General features: G+C 38.5%; 2 protein-coding genes and 1 long non-coding RNA gene across 3 annotated transcripts in view; 2 read left to right on the top strand and 1 right to left on the bottom strand.

Moving 5' to 3' along the window:
- Positions 1 to 766: 766 nt before the first annotated feature.
- Positions 767 to 2,139, top strand: ier2a (immediate early response 2a). The gene has a single exon (XM_058771801.1). It carries the CDS (start codon positions 883 to 885, stop codon positions 1,450 to 1,452), a length of 570 nt encoding a protein of 189 aa, XP_058627784.1. The 5' UTR covers positions 767 to 882; the 3' UTR covers positions 1,453 to 2,139.
- Positions 2,140 to 4,009: 1,870 nt separating this feature from the next.
- On the top strand, positions 4,010 to 8,554 carry LOC131538015 (uncharacterized). Its single transcript, XR_009270454.1, has 3 exons — positions 4,010 to 5,881; positions 8,217 to 8,332; positions 8,422 to 8,554. It is a non-coding gene; the product is annotated as an uncharacterized LOC131538015 (long non-coding RNA).
- cacna1aa (calcium channel, voltage-dependent, P/Q type, alpha 1A subunit, a) overlaps positions 6,485 to 15,398 on the bottom strand; it is a 116,367-nt gene continuing 107,453 nt past the window's right edge. Inside the window, 2 exon segments of the mRNA XM_058771799.1 lie at positions 6,485 to 9,473; positions 9,475 to 9,630. Of these exon segments, the coding sequence (XP_058627782.1) occupies positions 9,030 to 9,473; positions 9,475 to 9,630 (600 nt within the window). The 3' untranslated portion in view covers positions 6,485 to 9,029.

The raw sequence follows: 15,398 nt of genomic DNA, 5'->3' as shown, positions 1-15,398 counted from the left end.
GAAACCCCTTTGGGAAAGCAACATTTCAACAACACCTGGGAATCTGTTCGATAAAATGGTGCTGTACGTTTTACGCGAAAACAGCTGGATACAATCCGTAAATGGGCAAAGGAAGTTTGACGCGCTCATGTCATGTGAGGTTATTGGCTATGACGAAATTTTTTGAAGCAAATATGGCAACAGGAAGTAGCCCGAGCGCGCCCACGCATCATGGGTTTTCCACAGAGCGGACCAACTAGCGGATGCTCCTTATATGGGCACAAGAGAATGAGGAAGCTAACAATATCTATGAGAATGAAAGTGTCTATTAACCCAGGCAAAGAAATAAAAATAAATAAATAAATAAAAGACAAAAAACTTTGTCATTGTGTTTAGTAAGAATATAATATAATATAATATAATATAATAATTAAAAATTACAATATTTAAAATGTCATTGTGTCGGGTAAAATTATATTATAATATTATATATATTCATTAAAAATAACATTACTCGAAATTAAATGTACCAATAAAACAATCATGTTATTACACTTATGTTGAGTTACTTCAGTTTTTCCATTTTTAAAAGGTCATTGATAGTCTAGTGATAGCCAATTGATGATTAATTTAGTAACTAATCATCAAAAACCCCTCTGACAGGTTACAGCAGAAACAGAATGAGACACGTTTTGACTTATTTCCTCAAACAGAGTCATCTGGGAGGAGCCCGAGTGTCAATCATAACCGCATACGTCACCTAAACTATATAAAGCCCGCTGTCTTTATGCTGAGGTTTACTTCGGTGAATGAAACGACAGTGAAAGTGAACTGAGCACAGGGGAAATTACCTAAACAGTGTTTGTATATTTTTTTAAAAAGTTAATTGAATAACTAAGGACAATGGATGTCACGGCAGAGGCCAAGCAGATTATGGTCCAGGCGCTGAGTAAAATGTACAGCTCGCGCGCGCAGCGCGGTGGACTCCGTCTCCACCGGAGCCTGCTGCTGACGCTCGTCATGAAATCTGCAAGGGACATCTACCACTCTGCCCGGCTGATAAGCGAGAAAAACGGGCAATCTGACACACACGGTGTCACAGAGAGCACGGCACAAGCAGAAGAGCCCATGGACACAACGAGCTCCACGACTACAGCTCTGCGCTCGACAGAGACACCGGCTACCGGGGATGGGCAGAGGTCCGGAGTCGAGGGTCATTCACAAATACACGACCCCGCAGGACTCACGGTGGACAAAGAGAACTGCAACCCAGCCGGAATGGACCGTCACTCTAGAAAGCGACGGAGCAAAGCAGACACAGAGCCTGACTTCCTACCGTGCAAAAAAGCCAAACTGGAGTTTGTGGAGGTCAGAGGAATTCTTCAGGCGACCCAGAGTAACTCCGCCAACTGCGGCAGAGCGCTGGACTCGCTGTCACTCGTGCCTATGCCGAGAACTATTGTCACGTTTTGAACAGACTGTAGCAGCAATGGCACAACACAAGGACAGTAGAGTGAACTTTGCGCACTACTGAGGGAAGCGTATTGTGGCTCGCATCTGCTGCCGAGCTCCTGCTGGAGTACTCAGGGCACTTGACTGATGTGGAGAAGTCCGTGGGCGATTGCTCACAGTGGAACAGCGTGACAGCCGATTACTCATCGGAGAGCGGGTTGTTTTGGAAATCTGTGACTAATGGTGCTTGTTCAAACTACCGTGTTTGTCTGATTCAGGACGTGACGCGGTACTATTAGGCTACTTCTATGAGAAGTGTGACTGAGAGGATGTTCATGTGAACTTTATTTTATATTTATTTATTGACCAAGAATGGTTTCTGGTTGTTCTGTGTGTGTGGTTCAGAGTGTATTTGTCTAAGGTGCTGTCAGGATTGTCCAGTCATTACTCTGACTGGGAATTTTTGTTTGTGGTCTTCTTGCTGCAAAATCCATATTAAGCTGTGTTTTGGAACATTGTAGCTGGTTTCTCACTGGTCCAAACTAGTAGACCATCTCAGAAAGCAAACCATTGTCGCTGGTCAGCCAGCTAACGACCAGGGATTTTCCAGCAGGTCATCATGACATAAGCTACTACAAACTAGACATCATGATGTTATGATGTACGTCTACCTCAGTTTTGTACAATAAAATATTCTCAACCATCTCATTTCTGTGTGTGGCGCATTTTGTTCAGATGGGTTTACCCGGGAAATGTCCTGACTGACTCAGCTAGGCTTGTTGTGTAGTAGCTAGTTGTATGCGCTCTGTTGAGAGTGTTCGCGGTCATGTGACCGGAGGTGCGGAAGGCTCGCGGGCAGGACTCGGGAGGTGTTCGCGGAAGGCAGGATGCGGTGAACACATCAGGCCGGATGATCGCTACCGTCTCTTTTTTTCACACTCCCACTTCTTTTCAACCCCCATAACCGGATCAGGATATGGGGAACAAAAGTTTAGAAGCAGTAAAACGTTTAAGCCATTTAAAGGTTATTAATGGACCATTAGCATTTAGCAAGTGTAATTAAACCCAAACTTAACGCTCCTTTTATTAGCCATTGTCCTTATTCTGATAGTTTTCTCTATTTAATGTCTACGCTTAAGTTGTCCTAGTATATGTGAATTTGTGAGGGTGTGTTCAACCAACCTTAATCACAGTGTTACTATCCAAACTGCAATGAGCAAAATGGATACAAACAATTTTCGGCGGTTGAAGTCTGTTGAAGTTCGCCTTTTGGCGCCTTCGAGCACAATTATCAACTTAGCAACTCGTTTATCTTATTTTATAAAACCGATTATTTATGTGAAGATATAAATAATGGCAGTTTTATTTTTCGCTGCTAGAGCAACACACTGTTGCTATGGTTACTTCTGCACAGATTTTTAACATAACATCGTTACTAAATTGTTTAGGCCTACTATTATATATATATATATATATATATATATATATATATATATATATATATATATCACAAAACCATTTTTTGATAGATAGATAGATAAATGGTCTTTACTTAATATCCTAATGATTTTTGGCATAAAAGAAAAATCCATCATTTTGACCCATACAATGTATTTTTGGCTGTTACAACAAAAATGCCCGTGCAACGTTTGACTGGTTTTGTGTGCAGGGTCACATATAGGCTATATAACTGCATGCTATCTATTTGTCTGTCTGTCTATCTATCTTTATGCCATGGTCTGTCTGAATACTCGATTCTGATTGGCTGGCAGGTGTTGATTAAATTAGTTTAACGGCACAGGATCTACCAGGTCAGTTTAATCACGTTCTGCTTCCTATAAACATTGGTAACCATAGTAACATACAGTTACAGCTGAATAGTAATACAGACGAAAATAACCGTCATTTATATCGTTCCGGTCAAATATTGCAGCGCAAATATTATTAACATCTTTAATATGTGAAAGCTGGCAAATGACCATGGCATAAGCGGGATAATCAACGGCTAGCTTGTAATTTCGCTCAAAACCCAAGACCTGATTCGCACTGTGGCGTTATATTAACAAACACCCTGAATTAGATGGAACAAATATGTGTAATAGATACATAAATCTGCGTTTGAGGCATGTGTATAATTATTGCTGACGCAGCAGGTCATGTCCCATGTTGGAAGGGGTAAGGGAGCAGGAAGCAGGAAGTGGGGCAGGCGCGCGAGACAGGAATGTGCGAGTGAGCGGAAGGAGGTATTAATAGACTAAAGGAAGGACAGCACCCTAAACACATCCGCACATCTGGCCGACATACAGCAGACAGCCAAGGGGGGAGGGGAGCTGCTGAATGCCTGTGTGGCCCATCGATTGTCCTGCTAATGGAATGAGCCTCCCCTCCCTTTCCTTGTGGAGTCTGAAACCTGAGCCTCCGGTGTCTGAAATCTCACAGGAATGCACTGTTAGCTCCTGCAATCTCCTGACCAAACGACTTTACAACACTCGGATCAGCAGAACTACACAAAGACACACAGGAGCAGAAAAAGGACAGAGCAAGGGTAAAAACAAAAGGGACAAGCTAATCATTTATCAAGCTACCTGATGATACAGTACATTTAAGATTCCGAGCTATTTAACTTGTGACAATGATGGCCATATTGAAGGGTTAGTTCACCTAAAAATAAAGATTCTGTCATCATTTACTCTCCTTGTAGTTCCAAACCTGCATGACTTTCTTTATGGAAGTCTGTTTCTGCCACAGAAAAAAACAAACAAACAAACAAACAAAAAAGGTAATTGCAGGTAATTTTCTCACAGTTCAGCATGTTTCTGAATTCATCAAGTTTATAGCTTACAATTATAACTTTCCCCCCCTCACAATTGTGAGGAGAGAGAAAAAATCACTAAGGTTGGAGATAAAAAAAAAAAGAAGCTCAGTTACCTTTTTATGTATTTGTGTGTATGTGCTGGCAACAACAACAACAAAACTGTAGACTCAGAATTCTGATTAAAAAAGTCAGAATTGCAAGACGTAAAAATCAGAATTTATCAGAGATAATAGACAAGATAATAGTTTATATCCTGGCTGTAATTCTTTTTTCCCTTTTTTTTTTTTTTTGTCCGAAATTGTGAGATAAAAAGTCAGTTACCTTTTTAATTTGTTATTTCATGGCAGAAATGGCCTTGCTTATTATTATTATTATTATTATTTTACGGATTTGGAATTACATGGGTGAATAAATAATGACAGAATTTATTTAGTTCCCTCTTTGCATTTCATTTCCGTGTTGCCACTGAAGCTTACAAGATGCTTTTTGGGTCAATCAAATTTTACACAAATTTCTGAAGTACATGTAGCTCAAAGAAGGAAAACAGAAAAACATGTCTGGGACTTTTGGGGTCCAACTGTATGTACTGGTGCTTTTCAAATATTTGCCAACAGTGTGGGTGTGTAACTGATAGCAGCAGCAGCAGCACCATGAATGGAAAGTGTTAAATCCTGCTCAGAGCACTTTCTCCCGACCATACTCAATTTAAGCACGGTACTTGACCTCTGAAGCTCTGGAGGTGTCCTATGACTACTCATGTGGTCTGATCCCTCCGTGTCAGATCCCTCCGGAAGCAGAGAACAAGACTAAATGCTCTGTGTATTCCCAATCATGCCCCACATTCTTTGGGAATAATGAAAGAATCATAAACTCAGATCTGAATCAAAAACAGCAAGGATTTTGTTCTTGACTCTTTTATTTCTTTCTTTTTTTGTGACAGTAGTCATATTGACGTGCCCTGAACATAGTGTTGAAGTGTCTCTCCTTTTAGTTGGCAGAAAAACAGCTAAAAACAGAAAGAAATAAACAACTTTCAAATTGCATCAAAATGATTTTCCTCCCCAGAATATGCTGTTATTTTTTTGTTTGTTTTAAAAAATAGAGCATAAAGGAATATATTACTTTAAAAAAGATTTATCTGTACTTGTGTGTTTTACTACAAAACATTTCTTCTTCTTTTTTTGTATTCCTGCAGTTGTCTTTTTATCAAACGCTGTGGCATGCACATTGCACATGCAGTTCACGAGGTAAATGCTTCTCTACATTTTTTTTTTTCTGACAAAAACTTGCTTATTTTTAGTTTCTTCTTTTTACAGTGTGACTCCCACATCGGCATTGTATTTTTAATTGTCACTTTGTTTTGCCAAACATGAACTGAGGTTGTTAGTAATGATTAATTATGACAGACAATGAGAGATGTCAATGTCCTATCCAGACTAACGCTGGTCTTTTCTCTCGCAGCCACACGCACAGCAAGAAGTTGAGAGAACATCATGCATGCAAATGAGGATGACTGAAAGTCATTCGCTTGGTGAATTTGGTCTAACACATCATCATGGACCTGATCACAAACATATACACACACCGGTCACAGAGACACATCATTTCCTTGACGCTTCTTGCAACTCAAAACAGGTTGGTATTGCATATATAGATACTCTCCTTATAAAAACTAAGTCTCATGAAGCTAAATGCCTGACGTGGATAAAAGAAACCAAGAGACGGCTTCACTGCAAACCGACACATTGCAGCTGTATAAATGTGTAAAGATGGGATGTGCGGTCTAAATAACGGTGAATAAGGCACTGATTAATCTCAGTAATACATTCCTAAGAATGCAGTTCTCAAAGAAACAATGACAACAAAAACTAATAATGCTCAACTAGCAAGGGGAGACATGAGACTTGGATCCTGGATCTAGTGTTTACATCCTCAAGGACAATATACTCACCAGTTGTGGACACACTTAAACATACAGTCTCAAAGGAGAGCCACAAACTTACCAGTTTCATCAGTAATGCTACATACAGGACTCACTTGAGTGGGATTGTGCGTGATAATATGTTAGTAAATGCTACATACATTGTCTAATTTGCACATGCTGCAAAGTTGGACTCATTCGGCAGCGTGTCTGTGTATGCCGAGTCATTCCACAGAGGATTCTGCCTCGTAAAGAAGACTGAGATGACGATGGTAATATGGGCCGAAAAGACACAAAGATTAGTGGGACACAAGAGACAAGTTTTGGCAGAAAAGGCCCGGTCATTGTTTCACCCATGCAATTTGATTGGCTGTGTTACATGTTCCTGTGCAGTTTGATTGGCTGTGTTACATTTCCTGAACACAGAACGGTGCACCATCGGTGACAGACACATAGTACTACTCTCAGTGTACAGGTCATTGACATAAACATGGAACAGAAAAAGGTGAGACTGACAGAGCCAGAACCACTGGCTGCAGAACAATGTGGATCACAGCGCCATCTGCTGATCTAGTAGAGGTAGTGGAGCTCAGTTACCTTCTCACCATTTACTAACACCTTAAAATGTCTTGGGGACTTTTTAGGTTAGTTTAAAGCAGTGGTTCTCAATCTGTAATATCTATTTTAATATAGAATTTATTTAATAAATATTTTATTTAATAATTTAAGTCATCTTCAAGTTTTTTTTGTTTTTTTTTTGCTGAGGCCCCACTGGTTTTGAGAACCACTGGTTTAAAAGTAAGAAAAAACATTCTAAATAGTAATAATTCTAAATAGATAATTATAAAAATAATTTAAATAAATAAATTAAATCATCCTTTAAAAGAAAGATTATTACTAAAAGAGTGAAAACAGATAGAAAAATAAAATCAAATTATATAATATATATAGAATTTTATGCCAACCTAACCAATCCTTGTGTACTTAGCTAATATCTAAATGCTTTTCAAAGATGTATATAACGTGTTTATATCAATATGGTCGATAACTAGTCAGCTCTTCCTCTACTTCCTTTTCATTTTTTTCCTTCTTGATAAAAAGTGTTCACAGTTACAGACACTCGAGATCAGATGCATGCTTCGAACTGTTATTAACGCTCAATGATATGGCTGAGAAAGTGTTTCCATGGAAACATCCGAAGTCGTCGTGCTACCGAGGACGTCGGCTGAAGGTCAGATGGGTTTCTGTCATGGCCCATAATGGATTACTATCACAGAGCTCCACACACCATCTACACAAAACTCACACGAAAACAAGTATGGCAATACAAAGAGCAGCCGAGTCAAATACAAAAACAGGTAGAAAAATGAAATTATAAGCATCATCATCATTATCATCTTCATCATCATCATCATCATCATCATCAATTATCGTCATTTATGCAATCATCTTTATACACACATTGTCATTATCGACATGAAATCATACGTAAAGATGGAGAGGTTCTCTCTCTCTCTTTTCTGCCCCCTCTTCTCTCTGTCTCTGCGTTTACCCTGGAAGACTGGAAGAGCACGTTTACGTAAGGGAAAAGAATCACATGTGTCATTTATATGTTTGTGTATTTTATGTGCTACTATATCTGCATTTTTGTGCAAGTGAGCAAATCATCTATACATTGATAGAGGAATGTAAATAAAATGTTATAAAATGTCAAGCTTAAAAATAATTGTGCTATCCATTTATTTTTGATTCGCAAATTTGGCACCAAATCTGGTAGAAAACATTGCGAACATCTCTCTGGTCACCCATTTACTGGTTTGAACATTAGCAATGGCTTCTTCTCCCCTTTCCTCCTTCAGGAGAGAGGGATCTCAGAGAGGTGTGAGAGAGAGGGAGGGTGCTGATGGGAGAGAGAGAGAGAGAGAACGTCACGGACATGACAAAAGAGCCAAGGAATCGATCCCCCCTCCCCCTTTTTTATCCAAAGTTTCTTTATGTATTTTTTAAACTTGTTTTTTTTTTTCTCTTTTTTTTTTTTCAATCATGCAGGATTTCCAAGGGATTTATTTTCTGGGAGTTCAAACAAAGCTGGGCAGTGCAACAGAAGATTCAAACTCCAATGTTTCCAATGAGAAGCAGAAGACGAAGCCGTAGAAGAAGAAAGAGTGAGGAGCTTGTCATTTTTTCTCTCCTATTATTATTATTATAATTATTATTATTATTTTTTTTTGTGATTCTTCTTTCTTGCGTTTAGGGGTCTGAAGTGCAGGGTGGGCTTTCCTGTTTTAGTTCAGGTGAGTTCACCTCCGCCCATCTCCAACTCCACCCACAACTTACCCGCACGGGTGAACGCCTCCCCCTCACTGGGATAATTATTAACAGTAAACACAGATGATAAAACTCATCGATATTTCCCAGCATCTGGACTGATTTTTGCAATAAACGAATCTCCAGTCAAGTTCTGCTAAATAAAAAGTGATCCACCTTTTTTTTTTTTTTTCAAACGAGTGCTAAAGAGTTCTTAGCGTCTCATTTCTGGAGGGACTGCGTGAAATGTCCTGGGGAAAAAAAGTTCAGACATTCCTCCTCCTTATCAAAACATTTTTGTATTCTTCAGAAAAAGGCTAAGAACAGGATTTCATATTCATAAGTCTTCATATTCACTGTCGCTTCCAGGGAAACACTCGGCAGCAGAGGAATCGGAAAAGAAAAGAGAAATAGAAAGAAATGAATCATGCCTTGATTTCCCCTGTGGACATTCAGCGCACTGCCTAGTGTTTCCCCGGACAGAGTGGCCAATCCAGTGAGAGTATCGCTTCACCGTGAGAGCGCGGCAGGACTCACCCCTCCCCGTCCCAGAGGCTAGCACCAGTCATCCTCATCAGTCTCACTGTAGGGTTCATGCAGGCCCTTCCTGGGCCCTCTGGGATGAGGAGGCTTATGAGTTCCCTGGTGGGCGGGGGTGTGGTGGTGGGGAGAGGGCGAGGACGAACGGTAGCCGTTTGGCATGCGCCGCGGATGTGGCTGACCCTGAGGGGGGGTGCTGTGGCGGGAAGTCCTGGGGGAATGTGGGTGAGGGTTGCCCTGCACAGGGCTTTGCTCATAGGACGGAGGCTCATGGTGATTGAACTCGTAGTCTTGATCGTCGTAGAAACCGTCGCCCTCCACGCTCTCTGTGGGGCCGGGGCCCCAGTGCGCGTGACGGGCCGAGCGAGGAGAGCCGTGGTGGGGAGGGGGAAGCGGGGGCTCGGGGCCAGGCGGACTGAACCGACGGGAGGTCGGAGTGGGGAGTCGGTTCTGCTGGCCCGGAGGGGGTGCCGCCAATGGGCTTACGGACCACGGGAGAGTAGGTGACGTGGGGTCGGGGCGTGGCAGGGGTTTGGGGAAGCTGACGCCGGCCGCGGCGGGGCGTGCTGGTCCCAGAGGTGGAGGGGACTGGACTGCCGCTTACTGAACTACTGCCCTACATGAAAATGGAACAAGGCAAATAAAACAGAACCACAAAATTAACCACACAACAAGAAGAGAGACAGTAGGAGATGACACATACACCGCAGTCAGAGAGGAAAGAGCGTAGTCATGAGAGAGAGAGAGAGAGATACAAGAATGAGAGACATTGCAAAGCAGCAAGATGCAAACAGCCATAAAATAAACGACCAAACGTAAAGCAACATATCACAGGGAAAAGAGAGGACACAAGAAAGAAAAGAACAACAAAAAGAATTGAATTCTGTTGCAACTGTGAAAGTAATTTGTTTAATTTTGGTCTTGACAAAACTAGGCTGGGTGTTGTCAATACAAATGAAACTGAAAAAGAATTTATTTAGACTGGTTACGTTATTTTTGGTCCTGACTATCACAATATTTTTGGAAATAATATTGTCACAATATAAATAAATAGCATAAAATGACTGGGATAGATACATGTTGATCCTTGAAGTTAAACATCCTGTTTTAATACAAGAAACAGATGGGTTCTCTGCACAAATCATTTCACTTAATCAGTATTTTAGTCCTGTTTTTCAGTAAAAATACTTAAACAACCTTTAAACAAGATTTACTAAAGAAGCAACAAACAAACAAACAAAAAAAAAAAAAACATACTGACCCCAAAGGTTTCAACAGTAGTGTACGGAGCCCCTAAAGGGACATTGGCAAAAAAAAAAAAAAAAGATACCTATCGCGTGCGCACGAGATACTAACGCGTGCGCACGAGAAACTATCGCGTGCGCACGAGAAACCTATCGCGTGCGCACGAGAAACCTATCGCGTGCGCACGAGAAACCTATCGCGGCGCACGAGATACTAACGCTGCGGCGCACGAGATACTAACCCGCGCGCACGAGAAACTATCGCGCGCACGAGATACTAACGCTGCGCGCACGAGAAACTATCGCGCGCGCACGAGATACTATCGCGCGACGAGAAACCTATCGCGTGCGCACGAGAAACTATCGCGTGCGCAAGAGATACTATAGTTACAGTTTCGGTTGCATCACTTCTGCCATCTTACACAGAAGAAAACAAGAGCATGCATGTGCATGAATTAGCCTAATTGAGATCTATTTTGGCCTTCAATACTAAAACATTGTGTCTGTTCTTGCATTCGGACACAGATAAATCATCACTGAACAGCATAAGAACGGCTTTTCTCTCAGGCTATATTCCACCTGAGCAATAACTAACATCTCAGGACTGTCCATCTGTACATAACTTCTCAAAACTTTTCATCTGTAAAATAGCACATTCATAATTCTTTCTATTTTCTCTATAGGCCTATGTTGTACATAACCTAAAACATCTGCACATTCATAATTCTATTTTATCTATAGTTTTATTACCATAGTTATTGTTTTTTAATGCATTGTCTATTCTGTTTATTATTAGCCTTATATTTCACTCTATTACCTTAAATTATATGCATGACTACACTCTCTCTGTACTTTCTCCACTGGATGCTCCTGTCACCAAGACAATTTCTTGTGTTTTTGTGCGTGTAAACACACTTGACAATAAAGCTCTTTCTGATTCTGACATTTAAAACGCATTTTGAGGTCTGGAAGGATTGGTAGCTACAGTATAAAAGCTCAAATTTTAGATTTCGATATGGCAATAGCCTATTGTCCCACATAAAACTTTAATAGCCAGTCAAATATGTATATAATCGAAAGCGATTAATTTATTTTTGATAATTATTACTTTACTTCAGTTTGGTTTTCAATAACTGCTGTTAGTTTCGTTTCATTTTCGTTTTTTATTTCTTTGACATTTCTTTGACATTTTTCTTTCTTTCTTGATAAATAAATGCCTTTATTTTCGTTAAATACAGTTCCTAATATAACATGTCTTAAGATTTTCAAACATATGCTGACGAAAACAATACGATCGGCTGACATTTGCAAAGCGAGTGCCTTTCCTCGAGTCGCGATCTCCTTATAAAGTACAATTATTGCGTATTGATCTATGCATTACAGTAGGTCTTAATATAGATCTGTCTCAATATTAATCATACATAAAAAGAAAATGTGGAATCACTTGCATGCTCTTGATTAAACTACCGTTTATTTGCATATTTGTTCTTATATTGAATAACAAAGATAAAAAAAATAGCTATATTGTGATTGATAAATATATAGTCATTATTATTAAGAAAAGAATTGGAGGAAAATATGCAACGTTGCTTGGTGATTTTGCTTTGTAATCTTTAACTCGATTTTTCTCAAAATCAGATCTGCTGCCCGCCTCTATTGCCTTCAAGCGGCTGTAGCTCAGTCATTTTTGTCTGATTCCAACAAGTCATATATAATTTTTTATATTATATATATTTTATTTTTATATCATTTTACTCATTTTAGAATGTTCGTCACATTCATTTTTAGAATTATTACTTTATTGTAGTTATAGGCTTTCAATAACTGTGTTTCATTTTAGTTTTCATTTATTTTGAGATTTCTTTCTTTCTTTATTTGCCTGCATGCCTTTATTTCCGTTAAATACAGTTCTTAATACAACATATTTTACTGTTTAAACATGAATACAATATTTATTACATTTAAACTCGTTTAACAAGCATTTTAGAAGTAAATGAAATATCGTATACATATTTAAACGGTAAAATGTTATATTAGGAACTGTATTTAACGAAAATAAAGGCATTTATTTATCAAGAAAGAAAGAAATGTCAAAGAAATGTCAAAGAAATAAAAACGAAAATGAAACGAAACTAACAGCAGTTATTGAAAACCAAACTGAAGTAAAGTAATAATTATCAAAAATAAATTAATCGCTTTCGATTATATACATATTTGACTGGCTATTAAAGTTTTATGTGGGACAATAGGCTATTGCCATATCGAAATCTAAAATTTGAGCTTTTATACTGTAGCTACCAATCCTTCCAGACCTCAAAATGCGTTTTAAATGTCAGAATCAGAAAGAGCTTTATTGTCAAGTGTGTTTACACGCACAAAAACACAAGAAATTCGTCTTGGTGACAGGAGCATCCAGTGGAGAAAGTACAGAGAGAGTGTAGTCATGCATATAATTTAAGGTAATAGAGTGAAATATAAGGCTAATAATAAACAGAATAGACAATGCATTAAAAAACAATAACTATGGTAATAAAACTATAGATAAAATAGAATTATGAATGTGCAGATGTTTTAGGTTATGTACAACATAGGCCTATAGAGAAAATAGAAAGAATTATGAATGTGCTATTTTACAGATGAAAAGTTTTGAGAAGTTATGTACAGATGGACAGTCCTGAGATGTTAGTTATTGCTCAGGTGGAATATAGCCTGAGAGAAAAGCCGTTCTTATGCTGTTCAGTGATGATTTATCTGTGTCCGAATGCAAGAACAGACACAATGTTTTAGTATTGAAGGCCAAAATAGATCTCAATTAGGCTAATTCATGCACATGCATGCTCTTGTTTTCTTCTGTGTAAGATGGCAGAAGTGATGCAACCGAAACTGTAACTATAGTATCTCTTGCGCACGCGATAGTATCTCGTGCGCACGCGATAGTTTCTCGTGCGCGCGCGTTAGTATCTCGTGCGCACGCGATAGTTTTCTCGCGGCGCACGCGATAGTTTCTCGTGCGCGCACGCGATAGTTTCTCGTGCGCACGCGATAGTATCTCGTGCGCACGCGATAGTATCTCGTGCGCGCACGCGATAGTTTCTCGTGCGCACGCGTTAGTATCTCGTGCGCACGCGATAGGTATCTTTTTTTTTTTTGCCAATGTCCCTTTAGGGGCTCCGTAGTAGTGTGTATGTAAAATACAGAATTAAAATATAGTTTAATTCTTAATTTAAGTTCATAAAGTTTTAAATAAAGTTTAACTATTTTTTTCTTGTCTTTTCTAACAATGTTTAATCTAACTAATGTTTATTCTTAAAACAAAATAAAAAAAAAATTGCTAATGATTTAGGAACATTAAACCTAATTTAATTATGATTGTATGATTAATGTTTTAAATAACTTCTCAAGTAAATTTTACTTTTTAAATGGATAATTTTACCCCTAGTAAAAAAAGTGGGAAAAAAACAAATAACACTTTGCCATAATTTATTTCAAAAACATTTATTTCATACTAAGTATACTTCAAATCTATTAACATATTTATTAACATAGTATCACTTAAGACTTACCGATATTTAATTATAATTAAACTTTATTTGGAGTATTTCTTTATTACACAATGCACATTTCTTAATTTTAAGCCTAAAATGTGTTTTAATATCACTATTAATAAGGATTGTGTGATCTCTGTATAATATCAGTCTTTAAATGCAAGACATTTAAAGTGTACCTGAAGTATACTTGAAACAATTCCACTTTAGCACAATCAAATATACTTCAGTATACCTTCAGCACTACTTCCGCTACTTTAAAGTGCATTAAGCACAAAATTAGTTGTTCCAATTTAGCAGACTTTATACGGAGCCCCTTAAGGGACTTGGTGGTGCGAAAAATTTAGGGTGAGTGGAAAAATTCGGGGTGGAAGGAAAAAACATTTTTGAAATGTTTTGCGTTCCCTCGAGAAACTGCGTTCTCTCGCAAAACTTTTGCGTTCTCTCGAAAAGATATTTGCATTCCCTCGCAATTTGCGTTCCCTTACAAAACTTTTGCGTTCTCTCGAAAATTCAGTTGAGTTCGGACAAACTCTTCCCGTTTACTTTACAGCTTGCAGTGGTTACAGCTGGTATGTTCACGATGGAGCGGTTCATAGAATTTTAATTTGAACTTAAAACTTTGAACCTACTCACGTATAAATAAATACAGTCAGTGCTTAGTTCAAGACATGGTTTTGGGACATTCTACTATAAAACAGTGACGTTGGAGAACCAAATTCGATAATAATAAATACTGATGAAAAATATTAGGCTAATATTAATAACCTTATTAATAATATGACTATTAATAAAGCAGAATTTGAACGCATGTTCAGAATATGAACGCAACGCCCTGCACGTTAAGCCTTTTCCCCATAGAAACCGCTTAAGGTAGGCTATAATGAAAGGTTCATCATACATGTTCACAATGGAGCGGTTCAGAAAGTTTTATTTTGAACTTGGACTCAAGAAATACAGTCAGTGGTTAGTTCAAGGCACGGTTTTGGGACATTCTAAAACGCTTAATGTAGATTATTGTTTTAAAACAGTGACATGAGGACCAAATTCGATAATAATAAAAATACTACTAAAATTATTAGGCTAATATTAATAACTTAATTAGTAATATTACTATTAATAAAGCAGAATAGCCCAGAATATGCACCCCTTGCACGTTAAGCTTTTTCTCCCCCATCTATTGTGAACATTGTAAAGTAAACAGGAAGTGTTTGACTCCGAACTCAACTGGTTTTGCGAGAGGACGCAAAACATTTCAAAAATATGTTTTCCTTCCACTCCAAATTTTTCCACTCACCCCGAATTTTTAGCACCACCAAGTCCCTTAAGGGGCTCCGTAGACTTTAAGTATACAAGATTAGTATACCAAAAGTACAATTGCAGGATATTTTTAAGCACATCAATTTGTAAATTTAATTGTAGTATACTCAGCACAAAATAAATGTACTTCAAATACAGTTTAGTATATTTTTTTCTTTTCACTAGGGACCGAACAACAGTGAAGGCAAATTACTGATAAAGGAAATGATTTATTTCAGTGCTGCAGAAATGTTCAACTGTAATGTGTCTCTGTGTGCATTATGAGCACATGTTAT

This window comes from Onychostoma macrolepis, chromosome 03 (assembly GCF_012432095.1).
Source record: "Onychostoma macrolepis isolate SWU-2019 chromosome 03, ASM1243209v1, whole genome shotgun sequence".
In the NCBI taxonomy this organism is placed as follows: Eukaryota; Metazoa; Chordata; class Actinopteri; order Cypriniformes; family Cyprinidae; genus Onychostoma; species Onychostoma macrolepis.
Note: the sequence above shows the minus strand (reverse complement) of the source record. Positions and strands in the feature narration are given on the sequence as shown.

Excerpts from the sequence above, each read along its gene's own strand:
- ier2a (XM_058771801.1), top strand. The coding sequence starts at position 883 with ATGGATGTCACGGCAGAGGCCAAGCAGATTATGGTCCAGGCGCTGAGT.